Source organism: Mobula birostris, chromosome 15 (assembly GCF_030028105.1).
Source record: "Mobula birostris isolate sMobBir1 chromosome 15, sMobBir1.hap1, whole genome shotgun sequence".
In the NCBI taxonomy this organism is placed as follows: Eukaryota; Metazoa; Chordata; class Chondrichthyes; order Myliobatiformes; family Myliobatidae; genus Mobula; species Mobula birostris.
In genome coordinates, this window is record NC_092384.1 from 66104482 (window position 1) to 66124545 (window position 20064).

General features: G+C 45.0%; 1 protein-coding gene across 1 annotated transcript; it reads left to right on the forward strand.

The window, feature by feature from the left end:
- The first annotated feature begins 1068 nt into the window (after positions 1 to 1068).
- Positions 1069 to 17733, forward strand: cmc2 (C-x(9)-C motif containing 2). The gene is made up of 4 exons (XM_072279196.1): positions 1069 to 1113; positions 6552 to 6700; positions 12441 to 12512; positions 15000 to 17733. Exons 2-4 carry the CDS (start codon positions 6620 to 6622, stop codon positions 15072 to 15074), a joined length of 228 nt encoding a protein of 75 aa, XP_072135297.1. The 5' UTR covers positions 1069 to 1113; positions 6552 to 6619; the 3' UTR covers positions 15075 to 17733.
- Positions 17734 to 20064: the final 2331 nt, after the last annotated feature.

Below are 20064 nucleotides of genomic sequence, written 5' to 3' on the forward strand. Positions count from 1 at the left end.
TTGGCTTGGATAAACCTCTCTAATTGTCATTCCCTGTAATGGACCAGACATCAAATTTGGGAATTCAGAAACCACTAATGACATTGTTAACACAATTGAAGATGACACAGAGACCAGTAAAATGGCCAAACACATGTTACACAAAACTTGGAGAAGAGAGAATGCACTCTAATGGAATTTGAAGGTGACGAGGGAACTTTCAATAACTAGTGCACCTCAGTCTGATGACAATGTTTATACAATGCACTTTAACTTGTTAAATTGGTTTACAGAGTCACAGATTATCAAATATTGGCATTATGCCATAAGAGGAGATATTTTAATACCTCTATAGTTAAATGCCAGGTTTTTTTTTATTCGATAGATTCCCCTGTGCAGTGAAAGGTACAGGAAATTCCAGAAAAATTGCAGAGAGCAGCAGTAATTACTGTACACGACTTTACTCAATCTCAGAAAACCCTTATCAGCTCAGAGGGTTTATGTAACAATCTCAAATTTGGCTGAACCCGAAAAAATAATTGATCAGCTTCTTCCATTTCCTCTGGATGACAAACAACAGATTCAGCACCCACTCAGTGCCAGTGCTAACTGGGATTAAGCAAGGAAGAGTCAATGCTCCAACTCTCTTCTCATAAGAATCAGATTTATCACTATTGTCTCATATAACGGGAAATTTGGCTGCTTCGCGGCACAAGTTCCAACTCTTCCACAACGGCAGATCTTGTAGATTCCGCATTGACCTACCCGTCATCCTGGACTCTACCTAAGGAGAAATAAAGGGCAGGAAAACAACCAGATAAGATTGTTACTTTACAAACTTCAATCCATTAATTAAAGGAAGAATCTAATCAAGAACAAAGGTTGCAAAAGCAAGCAGAAAATAGGGGGGGAAAAAGACCCAGGCTTTTATCGGATTCACTGCCCCTTTAATGCTCAAAGTCTCCACCTTTTCATTCTTTGATTGGTTCTTTTAAGGAAAACCCGCCTCCTACCCGTTTGTCTATTGGTGACCAGGTTTCGAAAACCCATGTCTGTTTGGTTAGATCCCTTGTCAATCAAAAGCAAAACGTTGCTTCCTGTCTTGCTGGGTCCCAGAGCAGTTTTTGATAGAAGGTGAGTTGAGGATTGTTAATACATTAAACATTGGGATTTGTCCCCCTTTAATTCGTCGGAATTATACATAATAATCAACTACGGCCGGAATAGAACGCCTGGAATCGTGTACAGATGTAGAAATTAATGCTTCCTCTTGTCCTCTGTGACCCTGAGCTCTGGATTACCTAACTCGATAATAACCGACGATAGTTCTTGCTGAAGTACTAAAGCTGAACGTTTCAGAGTTATTGAGCACTTCAGCTCAGAAACAGATCCTTCGGCCCATCTAGTCTGTGCTGAACTGATATTCTGTCTAGTCCCATTGACCTGCGCATGGACCAAAGCCTTCCATACCCTTCATGTATTTGTCCGAACTTCTCTTAACTTTGGAATCACACCCGCATCCATCATTTCCTCTGGTAACTTGTTTCACACTCGCATCACTCTGAAGCCTCTCGGATGAGTGGCAAAACATCTTCTACGCAACACAGCAAGTCCAGTTGCCTTGCTGAACTACTGCTTGATATACAATGACCTGAATGACGAGAACCTCATAGACATATTTCATAACCATAAGACTATAAGATATAGGAGCAGAAGTGGGCCATTTGGCCCATCGAGTCAGCTTCAATCATGGGCTGATCCAATTGTTCCAGTCATCCCCACTCTCCTGCCTTCACCCCATACCCTTTGATGCCCTGGCTAATCAAGAATCTATCTATCTCTGCCTTAAGTACACCCAATGCCTTAGTCTCCACAGCCGCTGGTGGCAACAAATTCCACAGATTTACCACCCTCTGACTAAGGTAATTTCTCTGCATCTCAGTTCTAAATGGATGTCCTTCAATTCTGAAGTCGTGCCCTCTTGTCCGAGACTCCCCTATCATGGGAAATAACTTTGCCATATCTAATCTGTTCAGGCCTTTAAATACTCCAGAGAATAAGTTTCTAATTGAGGTTGGAGGAACAACACCCTATATTCCTTCTGGGTAGCCTCCAACCTGATGGCATGAACATCGACTTCTCTAACTTCCACTAGGCCCCACCTCCCCCTCGTACCCCATCTGTTACTTATTTTTATGCACACATTCTTTCTCTCACTCTCCTTTTTCTCCCTCTGTCCCTCTGAATATACCTCTTGCCCATCCTCTGGGTCCCCCCCCCCCATCTTTCTTCCCGGACCTCCTGTCCCATGATCCTCTCGTATCCCCTTTTGCCTATCACCTGTCCAGCTCTTGGCTCTATCCCTCCCCCTCCTGTCTTCTCCTATCATTTTGGATCTCCCCCTCCCCCTCCAACTTTCAAATCCCTTACTCACTCTTCCTTCAGTTAGTCCTGATGAAGGGTCTCGGCCTGAAACGTCGACTGCACCTCTTCCTACAGATGCTGCTTGGCCTGCTGCGTTCACCAGCAACTTTGATGTGTGTTGCTTGAATTTCCAGCATCTGCAGAATTCCTGTTGTTTGCCTTAAATAATACTCCAAACTTGGTCTCACCAAAGTTTTATACAACTTCAACATTACGTTCCAATACCTGTACTCGGTACTTTGATTTATGAAGGCCAGTGTGTCAAAAGCTCTCTTTATGATCCAATCTACCGGATACATCAGGTTTAGTTGATGGCATCAGAAAGGATTTGGCAGGTGTGGATTGGGACAGATTGCTTTCTGGCAAAGGGATACTTGGTAGGTTGGAGGCCTTCAGAAGTCACATTTTGTGAGTACAGTGTTTATATATTCCTGTTAGAATGAAAAGCAAGGTTCGGGAACCCTGACTTTCAAGAGATATTGAGGCCTTGGTTAAGAAGAAGGAATTGGTGCATAAGTCCTGAGCTATAGTCAATGAACAGCATCCTGACATCGAAAAGCTACAGAACCTGGGCCTCTTTACCTCCCTCTGCAATTGGATCCTCGACTTCCTAACTGGAAGATCGCAATCTATGTGAATTGGAAGTAGCACCTCCACCTTGCTAACAATCAACACTGGTGCACCTCAGGGGTGTGTGCTTAGCCTACTGCTCACTCACTCTATACCCATGACTGTGTGGCTAGGCACAGCTCAAATGCCATCTATAAATTTGCTGATGGTACAACCATTGTTGGCAGAATACCAGAGGGAGGTAAGAGGGCGTACAGGAGTGAGATACACCAGCTAGTTGAGTGGTGTCGTAGCAACAACCTTGCACTCAATGTCAGTAAGACCAAAAAGTTGACTGTGGACTTCAGAAAGGGGTAAGACAGGGGAATTCAAACCAATCCGCATAGAGTAATCAGAAGTGGAGAGGGTGAACAATTTCAAGTTCCTGGCTGTTAAGATCTCTGAGGATCTAACCTGGTTCCAACATATCGATCCAGCTATAAAGAAGGCAAGACAGCAGCTACATTTCAGGAGGAGTTTGAGGAAACGTGGTTTGTCACCTAAAACACTTGAAAACTTCTACAGATGTACTGTGGAGAGCATTCTGACAGACTGCATCACTGTCTGGGATGGGGAGGAAGGGCTACTGCACAGGATTGAAATAAACTACAGAAACTAAATAAACCACAAATGGCACGCATGAGCTTTCTTCTTGTGAACAACTGATAGTGGATTTAGTACGGCATGAGGACAGTTGGCCATTCCTGAAGTTGGTAAACAAAGCTCAGGTTACTGATTACTATGACATTATTAAAAATCCAGTTGCCTTAAATATCATACGGCAGAAACTAAACAGATGTGAATTTAACTTCGCAGCGGATTTTATTGATGATGTGGAATTGATGTTTACAAAAAAAACTTGTAAAATTAGTCAGCTCCATCATGGGTACTAGCCTGAGTTGTATCGAAGACATCTTCACGGAGCGGTGCCTCAAAAAGGCGATGTCCATTACTAAGGACCGTCATCACCCAGGACATGCTGTTCTCATTGTTACCATCAGGTAGGAGGTGCGCATGCTCAGCAATTCAAGAATAGTTCCTTCCCCTCTGCCACCTGCTTTCTAAATGAACATTGAACCCAAGAACACTACCTCACTTTTCTTTTTTGGTTTTTTGCATTATTGTTTTTTCTGTATTATTATGTATGGCATTTTTACTGCTGCTAGTAATTTAACAAATTTCACGACATATGCTGGTGATATTAAACCTGATTCTGATTGAAGCCCTTCCTTTTCTTGCCACCACCTACCCCCCCAATTTCTTTCAAGCACCGTTGGCATAGGTAGGGCTGGTGTTTCTTGCACTTTCTCAGCCATTCCATGAGGTTATTAAGAGTCAACCATACTACTGTAGCTCTGCAGTCGCAAGGAGGCTAAATGCAAAGGAATATGAGATTTTCTACCCTAAAAGACTTAATGATCCAGACACAAGAGATTCTGCAGATGCAGCAAATCTTGAGCAACACACACTAAATGATGGAGCAAGTCTGCAGTTCAGGCAGCATCTATGGAGGGGAATAAACAATCAACGTTTCTGGCCGAGACCCTTCTGGCGAGAGTTTTTATTTTGTTTTAATTAGAGATACAACACAGTAACCAGCCAAGGTTCTCGGCCGAAATGTCAATTGTTCATTCCCCTCCATAGGTGCTGCCTGTTGTACTGAGTTCCTCCAGCATTTGCTCATAAGCCAGATTGTTTTTCATGATCAGATTTACTGATCCTAGTTTATCCATTTCTGCAATTTAACTAGATGAGTTTCCACTCCCCTGCTTGATGTGGAGGTGGGGAGTTTGTTAGACCATAAGACACAGGAGCAGAATTAGGTCATTTGGCCCAATGAATCTGTTCTGCCATTCCATTCCATAGATTATCCTCCTCAATCTCATTCTCCTACCTTGTCCTTGTTATGTTGGATGCATTACTAATTAACAACACATCAACCTCTGCTTTAAATATACCAATGATTTGCCTCCACGGCCGCCTGTGGCAACTAATTCCACAGATGCACCAGCCTCTGGCTAAAGAAATCCCTCATCATCTCTGTTCTAAAGGGATTCCATGTATTCTGACGCTGTGCCCTCTGGTCCTAGATTCCCCCACGAGAGGAAATGTCCTTTCCAAGTCCATTCTTCCAAAGGCCTTTCAATATTCAATAGGTTTCAGTTAGGTCACCACCACCCTCCACTTCATTCTTCTAAACTCCAGTGATGACAGGCCCAGATAGATAGATAGATATACTTTATTGATCCCAAGGGAAATTGGGTTTCGTTACAGCCGCACTAACCAAGAATAGAGCATGATAGCAATACAAAAACCACAAACAATCAAACAACAAAATGCAAACTATGCCAGATGGAAAATAAGTCCAGGACCAGCCTATTGGCTGAGGGTGTCTGACCCTCCACGGGAGGAGCTGCAGGTTCGATGGCCACAGGTAGGAACGACCTCCCGTGCCGCCCAGTGTTGTATCTCGGTGGAATATGGCCGAAGTCCAACAGTAGAAAGTTCAATATCCGGTCTACAAACACATTCCTCGATCGTAATATGACCCGGATTGCACCATCTGTTGTTAACCAGAACGGTAAGCACCCAACTCCTTTACACTTACCGCTCTCAGTGCACTTCCGGTCAGCCCGAATGGTCTGGAAGCCGTCCATGGAAAAGATTTTAATCGGGTATGTCCTCGTGCAGCCCCGTTCCAGTGAAAGACATCACACTGCACTCCCGAAATGTTCTCTGACGCCTGGCTAGCGCTGTGAACTCGTCTATTTTATTACCCACCAAACTCCTCTTCTCCATAAATCTCTGTTGTCTCGACCCGGTCCACTTTCCTCACCTTTGTGATCCCCCTCTGCATCCTCTGTGTGTTTTCCTCCAGATTTCAGCAGGGATGTCCGCCACTCTGCTCGCTAAACCGGCTGGCATAAGCTCAATCAGCTGGTCCCTGGAATACACAATGCTACCATGCTTCTGTCCCACTAATGAGACATGTCGGAATGTAACTATTTCCAGCGCTAAAAACCCAAATAAAACTCTCTCTACCAGCATGTCAGAGAGGGTGCAGCTTCGACGTGTTACCGTGCAAAAAAAAAATACAAAGCATAACGTAAGTTAAAAAGTAAGAAGAAAAAAGTAAGAATACTGGTCTGGAACGGCTGTAACAGGCTGCATGCACGACCGGCGCATACGCGCTAGATCTATCAAATGCTCCTCATATGTTAACTCATGAACCTGCTCTGAACCCTCTCCAATGTCAGCACATCCATTCTTAGATAAGGGGTTCAAAACTTCTTGCAATACTCTAAGTGCAGTCTGTTGGGGGTGTTTAACTTATTTCTCCAGGAATTTAGTCTTGACCTTTTTGTAAAGTTGAGTAACATAAATGTCATTCTCTGCACTCCCAACAAGAGGAATATTCTTGCCATTCTATTGTTAGCCGGCTCGCTCTCACCTGCAAGTGCAACTTGTTGATTGCAATGTCAGTAAAAATTTTGTTGATGGTGATGTTTATTGATCATGTGTGGATCTGACTTTTCCAGCAGGAAGATTTTTAACTCCTGGTATCGTTATAAAGGATCAACTTCCTGCCTTGCGACTGTAAACAGATATGCACCCTGACCTTTCACCACACCTGCATACAGATGAGTGTAACATTCTCATTCAACGCCTTCAGCAGTGCCATAAAGAAGTGAGTATACCTGGTGTGCTTTCATTTCTAAAGGTTTAAAGGCCTTTACTGCTCCTGTTTTGGGCAGGTTACAGTATATTCTTGTATACACTAATGCCCACCTTGCAGACTAACCCACTGTGCCTATCTGTTAATCTCACACACTTGCATGTTAACCCACTGTCCCTTCCTGTCCAGAAGATGTGAATGGTGGTGGGATCTCGTTGGGGCCAGTGGAAACTGTGAAAGAGTACGGCTGGTGGGGTGGAAGGTAAGTACCAGGGAACTCCATTTTTGTTCTGATCCTGGGACAGGGGTGAAAGCGGATGTGCAGGAAGAAGAGAAAATGCAGTTGAGAGCTCCAACCAGATGGCAAGCCTCATTTCAGGAGAAGAGAGGACATCTTATGGACATCAGAGTAGAGAATCTCATCACTGGACCAAATGTGATGAAGAAGAACAAACTGGGGGAGAAAACGAACAGAACATAGAAAACTACAACACAGTACAGGCCCTGCGGCCCACAACGTTGTGCCAACCTTTTCACCTATTCTTAAGATCAACCTAATCCTTCCCATCCACTTCTCTATTATCCATGTTCCTACCTAAGAGTTTTGTAAATAACCCTAATGTACCCACTACTCCGGCAGGTCATTCTGCACAACCATCGCTCTGTGAACAATAAATTACCTCTGACATCTCCCACCCATACTTTCCTTCAATTCCCTTAAAATTATGTGGTCTCATATGGTCATTTCCACCCTGGGAAAAAGTCTCTGGCTATCTCCTCAATCTATGCCTCTTATCATCTTGTATATCTCTATAAGTCACCTCACCCTCCTCCTCTCCAGTGAAAAGCCCAAGCTCACTTAACCTGTCCTCATAAGACATGCTGTCTAATCCAGGCAGAATCCTGGTAATTCTTTGTGTCCTCTCTAAGGCTTCTACGTCCTTCCTATAACAGGGCAACCAGAATGAACATAATGCTTTAAGTGGGGTTTTACAGTGGTATGCAAAAGTTTGGGCACCCCTGGTCAAAATTTCTGTTACTGTGAATAGTTAAATGAGTAGAAGATGAACTGATTTCCAAAAGTCATAAAGTTAAAAATGACACATTCCTTTCAACATTTTAAGCAAGATTAGTGTATTATTTTTGTTTTGTACAATTTTAGAGTGAAAAAAAGGAGAGGAGCACCATGCAAAAGTTTGGGCACCCCAAGAGGTTTGAGCCCTCAGATAACTTTTACCAAGTCTCAAACCTTAATTAGCTTGTTAGGGCTATGGCTTGTTCACAGTCAACATTAGGAAAGGCCAGGTGATGCAAATTTCAAAGCTTTATAAATACTCTGAATCCTCAAACCTTGTCCCAACAATCAGCAGCCATGGGCTCCTCTAAGCAGCTGCCTAGCACTCTGAAAATTAAAATAAATGATGCCCACAAAGCAGGAGATGGCTATAAGAAGATAGCAAAGCATTTTCAGGTACCCATTTCCTCAGTTCGTAATGTAATTAAGAAATGGCAGTTAACAGGAATGGTGGAGGTCAAGTTGAGGTCTGGAAGACCAAGAAAACTTTCTGAGAGAACTGCTCGTAGGATTGCTAGAAAGGCAAATCAAAACCCCCGCTTGACTGCAAAAGACCTTCAGGAAGATTTAGCAGACTCTGGAGTGGTGGTGCACTGTTCTACTGTGCAGCGACACCTGCACAGATATCACCTTCATGGAAGAGTCATCAGAAGAAAACCTTTCCTGCGTCCTCACCACAAAATTCAGCATCAGAAGTTTGCAAAGGAACATCTAAACAAGCCTGATGCATTTTGGAAACAAGTCCTGTGGACTGATGAAGTTAAAATAGAACTTTTTGGCCGCAATGAGCAAAGGTATATTTGGAGAAAAAAGGGTGCAGAATTTCATGAAAAGAACACCTCTCCAACTGTTAAGCACGAGGGTGGATCGATCATGCTTTGGGCTTGTGTTGCAGCCAGTGGCACAGGGAACATTTCACTGGTAGAGGGAAGAATGAATTCAATTAAATACCGGCAAATTCTGGAAGCAAATATCACACAGTCTGTAAAAAAGCTGAAGATGAAAAGAGGATGGCTTCTATAACAGGATAATGATCCTAAGCACACCTCAAAATCCACGATAGACTACCTCAAGAGGCGCAAGCTGAAGGTTTTGCCATGGCCCTCACAGTCCTCCGACCTAAACATCATCGAGAATCTGTGGATAGACCTCAAAAGAGCAGTGCATGCAAGACGGCCCAAGAATCTCATAGAACTAGAAGCCTTTTGCAAGGGAGAATGGGCGAAAATCCCCCAAACAAGAATTGAAAGACTCTTAGCTGGCTACAGAAAGCGTTTACAAGCTGTGAAATTTGCCAAAGGAGGTGTTACTAAGTACTGACCACGCAGGGTGCCCAAACTTTTGCTTCGGGCCCTTTTCCTTTTTTGTTATTTTGAAACTGTAAAAGATGGAAATAAAAAAGTAATCTTGCTTAAAATATTAAAGAAATGTGTCATATGACTTTTGGAGATCAGTTCTTCTTCTACTCACTTAAATATTCACAGTAACAGAAGTTTTGACCGGGGTGCCCAAACCTCTTCATGCCCTGTATATAGAGCTATAACATTACTTCACAGCTCTTGAACTCAATCCCCTGATTAATGATGGGCAACACACCATACACTTTTTTAATCACCCAGTCGACTTGTCCGGTACAAGTTGACATTGCCAGGTAGCTATGGACTTGCAAAAGATGTTGGTGGTTATTCTATCTCCTGCAAAGGAGACAGAGATCTAGAGAATGAAAAGAATTCTCAGATTGACCATGTAAATGAGAGTGGGGTGGAAACTGGCTGCTAATGTGGTGAAACTTTTGTTTTTTGGAGGTAGCAGGCACCAATGCATTCATCAGTTTATCAGAGAAAGAGTTGGGAGAACGGTCCTATGTAAGCTCAGAACAAGAACCATTCCATGTGTTCCACAAAGATGCAAGTGTAGCTAGAGCTGACAAGAGCTCCCATAGCAAACCTAGACAGTTCCCATAGCTACACCTACAGCTGACGACAGTCCCCATAGCTACACCTACAGCTGACGACAATTCCCATAGCTACACCTGCAGCTGATGACAATTCCCATAGCTACACCTGCAGCTGACGAGAGTTACCGTAACTACACCTAGAGGATATAAGTGGGAAGAGAATGGACCAGTTGTGTCGGGATGTAAATGGGAAGGGGATGGGGGCGTCGGGATGTAAGTGGGAAGGGGATGGGGAGGGCGTCGGGATGTAAGTGGGAAGGGGATGGGGGGGTGTCGGGATGTAAGTGGGAAGGGGATGGGGGGTGTGGGGAAGTAAATGGGAAGGGGATGGGCGTCGGGATGTAAATAAGAAGGGGATGGGGGGGTGTCAGGATGTAAGTGGGAAGGGAATGGACCAGTTGTGTCGGGAAGTAAGTGGGAAGGGGATGGGGGGGGGTGTCGGGATGTAAGTGGGAAGGGGATGGGTGTCGGGATGTAAATGAGAAGGGGATGGGGGGGGTGTTGGGATGTAAGTGGGAAGGGAATGGACCAGTTGTGTCAGGAAGTAAGTGGGAAGGGGATGGGGGGTGTCGGGATGTAAATGGGAAGGGGATGGGGGGTGTCAGGATGTAAGTGGGAAGGGGATGGGGGGTGTCAGGATGTAAGTGGGAAGGAGATGGGGGGTGTCGGGATGTAAATGGGAAGGGGATGGGGGGTGTCAGGATGTAAGTGGGAAGGGGATGGGGGGTGTCAGGATGTAAGTGGGAAGGAGATGGGGGGTGTCGGGATGTAAGTGGGAAGGGGATGGGGGTGTCGGGATGTAAATGAGAAGGGGATGGTGGGGTGTCAGGATGTAAGTGGGAAGGGAATGGACCAGTTGTGTCGGGAAGTAAGTGGGAAGGGGATGGGGGGGTGTCGGGATGTAAGTGGGAAGGGGATGGGGGTGGCGTCGGGATGTAAATGAGAAGGGGATGGGGGGGTGTCGGGATGTAAGTGGGAAAGGAATGGACCAGTTGTGTCGGGAAGTAAGTGGGAAGGGGATGGGGGGGTGTCGGGATGTAAATGGGAAGGGGATGGGGGCGTCAGGATGTAAGTGGGAAGGGGATGGGGGTGTCGGGATGTAAATGAGAAGGAGATGGGGGGTGTCAGGATGTAAGTGGGAAGGGGATGGGGGTGGGGTGTCGGGATGTAAGTGGGAGGGGGATGGGGGTTGTCGGGATGTAAATGAGAAGGGAATGGGGGGGTGTCAGGATGTAAGTGGGAAGGGAATGGACCAGTTGTGTCGGGAAGTAAGTGGGAAGGGGATGGGGGGGTGTCGGGATGTAAGTGGGAAGGGGATGGGGGGGGTGTCGGGATGTAAGTGGGAAAGGAATGGACCAGTTGTGTCGGGAAGTAAGTGGAAAGGGGATGGGGGGGTGTCGGTATGTAAATGGGAAGGGGATGGGGGTGTCAGGATGTAAGTGGGAAGGGGATGGGGGTGTCGGGATGTAAATGAGAAGGAGATGGGGGGTGTCAGGATGTAAGTGGGAAGGGGATGGGGGTGGGGTGTCGGGATGTAAGTGGGACGGGGTTGGGGGGTGTGGGGAAGTAAATGGGAAGGGGATGTGGGGCGTCGGGATGTAAGTGGGAAGGGGATGGGGGGTGTCGGGATGTAAATGGGAAGGGGATGGGGGGGTGTTGGGATGTAAGTGGGAAGGGGATGGGGGCGTCAGGATGTAAGTGGGAAGGGGATGGGGGTGTGGGGATGTAAGTGGGAAGGGGATGGGGGTGTCGGGATGTAAATGAGAAGGAGATGGGGGGTGTCAGGATGTAAGTGGGAAGGGGATGGGGGTGGGGTGTCGGGATGTAAGTGGGAGGGGGATGGGGGGTGTCGGGATGTAAATGAGAAGGGAATGGGGGGGTGTCTCAGGATGTAATTGGGAAGGGAATGGACCAGTTGTGTCGGGAAGTAAGTGGGAAGGGGATGGGGGAGTGTCGGGATGTAAGTGGGAAGGGGTTGGGGGGTGTGGGGAAGTAAATGGGAAGGGGATGTGGGGCGTCGGAATGTAAGTGGGAAGGGGATGTGGGGCGTCGGGATGTAAGTGGGAAGGGGATTGGGGTGTCGGGATGTAAGTGGGAAGGGGATGGGGGGGTGTTGGGATAGAAGTGGGAAAGGGATGGACCAGGGGTGTCGGGATATAAGTTAGAAGGGGATGGGGGGTGTTGGGATGTAAATGGGAAGGGAATGGACCAGGGGTGTTAGGATGTCTGAGAATTGTTCAGTGGTGCTGTTGGAACATCTCATTCTGAAGGGAACCTTTCACAACCCCTTCAAGAGGTGCTGATTCTCCCTTCTAAACACAATAACTTTTCAAGCCATTTACTGGTATGTTACCTGAACACAAACTCAGATACAAGATTCACTCATCTAACAGCTGGATGCTTCAACCAATTCTTATAGCAGGGCAGGTTATGCCTTAACGTCCAACTCATGAACACAAGAGATTCTGCAGATGCTGGAACTGCAGAGTAACACAAGATGCTGGAGGAACTCAATAGGTCGGGCAGTATGTAGGGAGAGGAATAGAGAGTTTACACTTTGGGCCAAGATCCTTCATCAGGACTGGTTTTGAAAGGAGAGAGACGCCAGAATCTTTCTCTAGCATTGTGTTCGTTACCAAACATTAGACCATTGTAATCATTTTGATAAGAAGTTATCAACAGTGTGCGAACATTTACTGAGCATCCCTTCTCTCCCACAGCACAGCTTCCTGAAGTTTCTGGGGAAATGTAATGACATAGACCGAGAGATGAGACATTGCTTAAGTGCAGAGGTAAGATGATCTTGTTGGTTCTAGACTTTTTGACATTTTTCCTTATGGAGAGAAAACAACACTTCATCAAAAAAAACCATTCTTTTTCAACATTTTATTCCTGTTTGTTTTATTCTTCCAAGTTCCTATGGCAATGGTGCTTTCTTGTTTTGTCCCCATCAATGCCTCATGGCCTGTTTGAAGACTTTTCCAAACATCAATCAGCTGCATCTGCCCATTTCATGTTTAATGATGGCCATGTTGGTCTTTTATGTTGCAACACTTTGCTGAATGATGGAAAGATCTTATTACCCTGACACCAGGGCTGGATTGGTGAAGCTGGCAACTTGTGAGCACTCTCCTGTACAGTTAGGATGTCAGGAAACTGAAAGTTAAACTTTCTTCATTAAGTTTCCATTATTCTCCAGATAAACCTGCAATTACTAGACATCTCTAATCACTACCTGAACTGAGGGACATGGGAAGCATTTTGGAGGTCAGCTGTGTCACTACATTGCTGGTCTGGTGTCACACGGAGTTCAGACTGGAGACAGGAGAGATTGCAGATGCTGAACCTGGAAACAGCAAACAGTCTGGCAGAGAACAGAGGAACTCAGTGGTTTAGACAGTATCTGTGGTGAGGGGGTGGGGGAGGAGGTGGAGGAAGGGAAGGAAGGAATTGGTAATATTTTGGGTTGAAACTCTGCATCAGGACTCAGTAATGCAGAATTATAATCTGAAATATCAACAATTTCTTTCCATTTCCAACCCTCCACTCCCCCAACTGGATGCTGCTGAGTTTGTCCGGTAGATTGTTTGTTGCTAGAAATCAGTCCAGGCTTTTTGACATTCAAAGCCTCAGCTGAGCTCTGCAGGAGCCAATTTTGGGAACATAGCACAGCACGGTACAGGCCCTTCAGCCTGCGATGTTGTGCCGACCTTCTAACCTACTCCAAGACCTAACCCTTCCCTCCCATGTAGCCCTCCATTTTTCTTTCATCTATGTGCCTGTCTAGGCGTCCCTAGTATATCCACCTATACCACCACTCCCCACTCCTGGCAGTGGGTTACAGACACCTGCCTCTGCCACCCCCCTAAATTGTCCTCCACTCACATTTAAAGGCTAGCCTCTGGGAAAATGCACTGGCTGTCCATTCAATGCTTCTTATAATCTTATACACAATTAATAAGCCACCTCATATCCTCCTTCGCTCCAAAGAGAAAAGCCCTAACTTGCTCAACTTTTCCTCATACGACACTCTCTAATCCAGGCAGCATCCTGGTTAATCTCCTCTGCACCTTAGCTGAGGCTTCCTCATCGTTCCAATAATGAAGTGACTAGAGCTGGACACAATACTCCAAGTGTGGTCTAACCTCCTCCTTATTCTGGCTTCTTCTGCCTTTTCTCTCCAGTCCTGATGAAGGGGCTTGGTCTGCAACATGAACTGTTTATTCCTCTCCATCGACACTGCCTGACCTGCTAACTTCTCCAGCATTTTGTGTGTGCTGGTGTAACCAAGGTTTTATAGGGCTGCTACATTACCTCACAGCTCTTGGACTCAATTGTCTAACTAAAGAAGATCAACAGCCTCTTACCCATCCTGTTCTTGACCAATTTTTGACACTTTCTTTTCCATGTAAGATTGGTTGTCAGACTGGGCCAGGATCCTTTCTATTCTGTGTATTCCAGCTCCCTGCCGGATATGGGAAAATCTGCAGATGCTGGAAATCCAGAGCAACACGCACAAAATGCCGGAAGCACTCAGCAGGCCAGGCAGCATCTGTGGAAAAGAGTAAACAGTCAACGTTTCGGACCAAGACCCTTCATCAGGACTGGAAATTAAGGGGAGAGGCCAGAGTAAGAAGGTGGTGGGAGGGGAGGAAGAAGTACAAGGTGGCAGGTGATAGGTGAAACTGGGAGGGGGGGGATGGGGGTGAAGTACTGTGGCAATGAGGCCACACTCAGATTGGAGGAGCAACACCTTATATTCCATCGAGGTAGCCTCCAACTTCATGCTATGAACATTGATTTCTCAAACTTCCAGTAATTACACCCGCCCTTCAACATTCCCCATTCCCATTTTCCTCTCTCACCTTCCCATCCCCTCCCTCTGGTGTTCCTTCCCCTTCCCTTTCTTCCGTGGTCTTCTTTCCTCTCCTGTCTGATTCCCTCTTCTCCACTGCTTTATCTCTTTCACCAAACAACTTCTCAGGTCTTTACTTCACCTCCACCCCCCTCTCCCAGTTTCACCTATCACCTACCACTTTCTACTTCTTCCTCCTCTCCCCACCTTCTTACTCTGACATCTCTTCCTTTCCGGTCCTGAAAAAGGGTCTTGGCCCAAAACATCAGCTGTTTACTCTTTTCCATAGATGCTGTCTGGCCTGCTGAGTTCCTCTAGCATTTTATGCCTGTTTCCCTGCCAGATAAACCAGTCTCCTTCAGGTTTGCTGTCCCTGCTTGGTGACCGTTCCTAAAGTATGTTGTTGTTTTCTCTCAACCTTCAGCTGCAAGCCAAGAGAGCCAAAAGCAGAGAGCACGCTGCAAGGATGCAAAAGCGGATTAGGGAGGCTTCTGAGTGACATTCCCCTTGGGATGTGCATCCAAAGCTGGATAGAGAACTGACTTCAAAACATACCTGAGCACTGGAGATTCACAGAAACTGTCGTCATGTTCTGTTCCTGTTTGCCAACTCATGGAATTACTCCAATTTTCATCATTTATACCCAACCTCATTGGCTTATTGTCACTGGATTGTTACAAGACTTGAGTGCTAAAGATGATTAAACTCTATAGACTTTATACTGTGTCAGTGAAATGTAAGATCACTTGTGTTTTAAGTCAAGAATTTTTGGTAAGGCACTGATCAACTCTCAGTAGTCCAGTTCTGCCACCTGCTGGAGAGTGTGTGTGTTACAGGAGAAAGATTCCTTATGTTTTAATTCTAGCGATTCTTGGACAGGAAACTACTCAACATTATTCAATTTGACAAATCTGATAATTTTAAAGGCCACTATGAATGTGCATTTTACTATGAATATCTACCTTGCCCAAAAAAACAAGCAATTTATTTATATTATTGTTCCTTTTTGTACCCTGTGCCACATTGGCAACATTTTGCTGTTTCTCGTAGTATTTCGTAGTAGTCTCATGCTGATGCCACTACACCACTGGCTGGCTATTTATATTACTATTCTATAATGAAATCTATAAATCTTGGGTGTGAAATTTTCATCATTTCATTGTCTTTTATAGAGAAAAGTTTTCTTGTGAAGCAGGGCTTCTTTTATGATGCTCCTTAAGCCTCGTTCTAATTTTAAGGATCTTACTCTGACCCGTCACACCGGAGAAATATAATTTCTCTCTCTACCTTCTGTGATTGCATCTAAACTTGCCAGACTCTGCATTACTCTCATAATCCCACTGCAGTTCCCTCTGAAGGTCCTACCCAATCACATAAACTGTTTACACTATCAAATACTTTATTTAAATGCCTCAATAAGGTAGATTGTCCTTTCTCCCTAAATTGTAGGGGTTCCCAGCCTGGGATTTACAGACCCTTGATTAATAGTAAGGCTCACTGGCGTCAAAAGGGTTGGGAACCTCGGCCCTAGAATGTACGTCGTTGATTTTAATCTGGGGCTGGATAAGAATTCTCCTTATGAGGATTAAAATCCACCTTGTAACATGATGTGTGTTTTCTTTCCACTTCTCCCACCTGTAGAAGAGTCTGTTGTCTCTACATTGGTCTCAAAAGCCATCTGAGAACCTACAAAGTACAGGTCATTCTCGATCACGATGAACTGCTGAAGATGAGAGGGTTGTTGTGGCTGTAGATACACCAAAGGTCAAAGTAAATGTCACCTTATACTACCCCGAGATTCATTTTCTTGCAGGTGTTCACAGGAGATCAATGTATCAAAGAAAAATTACACACAAAGACACAAACAATGAGCAAAAGACGACCAACTGGGCAAATATGAAAAAAAAATCAAATGATAATAACAATAAGTAGTAAATAAATAATATTGAGAATATGAGTTGAAGAGTTCCTGTGTTGGAGAGCTACAATGTCTCCTGTGACGCTATGCCATTGGTTGTGAAGTGACTCTGGGATCTTTAAAGAGTTCATTCCCATTTGACCCTCTGGCCCTCTGTGACAGGATTCCAGTCAGTCCCATTCCTCAGCTCCATCCCTGAAACTCAGCAAGGACATTCTCCCCCCTTCCCCTTGTGTTTTACTCACTACTTCTCTTTTGAAAGCAACAATTGAAGCTACAAGATGATAAAGAGGCATATTTGGAGTGGACAGCCAGCTACTTTTTCCCAGGACAGAAATGGGTAATACAAGAGGGCAAAAATATGTTGGTGATTGGAGAAGAGTATAGTGGGGATGACAGAAGCGAGTTCTTGACACAGAGAGTGGTGAGTGTTATGAATTCTTTAAACCGAGCATCACTCCCTGTGGGCACACCGTTAACCCACAACTGTGCTGAGAAAATTCAAGCAGTGGTCAATGCCCCAAGGCCAAAGGGAAGGTTACAGTTGCAGTTCTTTTTTAGGATTTGTCGATTATTATCACAGGTTCCTGCAAACCTGGCCACTGTGCTCCACGTCTTGAACTAAGTACTATAGACTGGAAAGAAATGGCAATTGACAAAACAGTGTAAGGTGTTTTCCAAAAGGAAATGGTGTCGTCAGACATTGTACTTACACATTTTGATCCACATTGTCCACTGAAGCTTGCCTGCGATGCCTTGCCCTATGGTATAGGTGCTGTCATGTCACATGTTATGAGTGATGGTAGTGAACACCCTGTAGCCTTTACCTCACATTCAGAATTACACACAGATCGACAGAGAGGCTTTGAGTCTGGTTTGCGGTTCAACTAGTACTTGTATGGGAGAGAGTTCACCTTCGTTACTGATCGTCAACTACTGGTGTCCATTTTCCTCTATCTAAGGATGTTCCTCTAACAGCAGTGGCATGAATGTTGAGATGGGCCTTGCTTCTTGGAGGACACAACTACAAGATCAAGTTCAAGAGATCTAATTATGGTAGAGGCAGTTACATTAGGGACATTTAAGAGACTCTTAGACAGAATCAGAATCAGGTTTAATATCACTAGCATGCGTTGGGAAATTTATTGTTTTGTGGCAGCAGTACATTGCAATACATAAACTGTAACTTACATTAAATATATATGTATGTGTATATAATACATTAAATAAAGAGTGTAAAAAGAGAAAAGAAAAAGTAGTGTTCTTGGATTCAATGTCCATTCTAAAATCAGATGGCAGAGGGAAAGAAGCTGTTCCTGAAACATTGAGTGTGTGCCGTCAGGCTTCTGTATCTCCTTCCCAATAGTGGCAATGAGAAGATGGCATGTCCTGGGTAATGGTGATCCCGAATGATGGATAGCGCCTTTTTGAGACATCGCTCCTTGAAGATGTCCAGGATGCTGGGGAGGCTGGTGCCCATGATGGAGCTGCCTGAGTTTACAACTTTCTGCAGCTTATTTCGGTCCTGGGCAGTGCCCACCCACTAACGCCAGATGGTGATACAGCTGGGCACATGGATAAAAGAAAAACGGAGGGCTGAGGGAAGGGTTAGATTAAAAGGTTGTGCAACATCATGGGATGAAGTGTTCTGTAGCGTACTTTATTCTATATTCACCGCCTGAAGTAGATTTAGTCCTCATGTCACTCCTGCTCCTTTTTTGCAATAACTTTAATTCAATGTCCTTTGGTTCTTGACTCTTATGCCAATGAGCAGTTGACGGTCTGAATCCTTCAGGACTTTGAGTATCTTCTCTAACGTCAACTCAAAAGAGCCCCTCCTGACCATCCACTTGACTGACGCCTCTCATCCTGGGAACCATTTCTGTTCATCTTGTAACCATTTCTGTTAAATCCTGTGACCATCCTCTGCCTTCACGGAACTGGATGCCATATTCTAACAGCTGTGGAACCAGTGGTACAAGGACATTTGCCAGCAGCTTTGTCCTAGGGCCACTGCAGGTGATATGTCAGCAGAATTTTACCTTATTTATACAATATAGAAACAACATTGAATTCTTTATTTACCTCAATGCAAAACTTGCCAACTCCACTTGGAACTTCCCAACAAGCTGCACAAACATATTGCACTGAACCAACTGCAGAATGTTATCCTACGCCTGTCAAGTGTACCAGGGACATCACTGTAAGTCGATCAGAGGAAAGTATGGCGGGGGGGGGTGGTGTGGGGTGTCGGAGATAAGGTTTCATACAGAAATTAGTGGGAGCATGCAACACACTGCCAGGGGAGGTGGTAGAGGAAGATACACATGGGACACCTAAGTGACTCTGAGGGAAGCATGTGAATGATAGAGAAATGGGGGGCTATGTAGGAGGGAAGGTTAGATTAGCCTTACTAAAGGTTAAATGGTCAGCACAATATTGTGGGCCGAAAGGCCTACTGTATACACTACTGTTACGTTCTTTCACTTTCATCTATTTCTTCAGGAAGATGATTTTTTCTTAATGATTAAGAAGTTTGAGATGTGCACCAATCCCAGATAATTTCTACAGGAGATCTTACCTGTAGCCCTGATCGTTGCCAAGTTATTCAGCCCTGGTGAGAATTCCCTCAGAGTGCTTCAGTCTCCTCTCACGTTTGAAAGATGCATGCACCTGCTAGTAATATTTTGGGCACACGATGTTGGTGCCAGAAGCCTGACAATGCTTGCGGGCCGCCCCCAGCTCATCCTTGGACTGTGTTGGTCATTTACGCAAACGGGGCATTTTACTCTAACTTTCAACATACATAGAACATAGAAACCTACAACACATTACAGACCCTTTGGCCCACAATGTTATGCCAACTATATAACCTACTCTAGAAACTGCCTGGAAATACCCTACCATATAGCCCTCTGTTTTTCTAAGCTCCATGTGCCTATCTAAGAGGCTCTTAGAAGACCCTGTTGTATCCGCCTGCACCACCGTCGCTGGCAGTGCATTTCATGCACCCATCACCCTGTGTGAAAAACCTACCCATGACATCCCCTCTGTAACGACTCCCAAGCACCTTGAAACTATGCCCCTCATGTTAGCCATTTCAGCCCTGGGAAAAAGCCTCTGGCTATCTACATGATCAACACCTCACGTCATTTTATAGACCTCTATCGGGTCACCTCTCATCCTCCATCACTCCAAGGAGAAAAGGCCAAGTTCACTCAACGTATTCTCATAAGGCATGCTCCCCAATCAGGCAACATCCTTGTAAATCTTCTCTGCATTCTCTCTATAGTATCCACATCCTTCCTGTAGTGAGGTGACCAGAACTGAACACAGTACTCCAAGTGGGGTCTGACCAAGGTCTTATACAGCTGTAACATTACCTCACAGCTCTTGAACTCAATCCCATGGTTGATGAATGCCAACACAACATACGCCTTCTTAACAACACCTGAGCAACAGCTTTGAGTGCCCTATGGACACGAATCCCAAGATCTCTCTGATCCTCCACACTGCCAAGAGTCTTACCATTAACATTGTATTCGGTCTTCAAATTTTGCCTACCAAAATG

Coding starts and splice junctions, on each gene's coding strand:
- cmc2 (XM_072279196.1), top strand. CDS start 6,620: ATGCACCCTGACCTTTCACCACACCTGCATACAGATGAGTGTAACATT. Junction 6,701..12,440: donor TTCAGCAGTGCCATAAAGAA/GTGAGTATACCT, acceptor TCTCTCCCACAG/CACAGCTTCCTGAAGTTTCT. Junction 12,513..14,999: donor GACATTGCTTAAGTGCAGAG/GTAAGATGATCT, acceptor CTCAACCTTCAG/CTGCAAGCCAAGAGAGCCAA.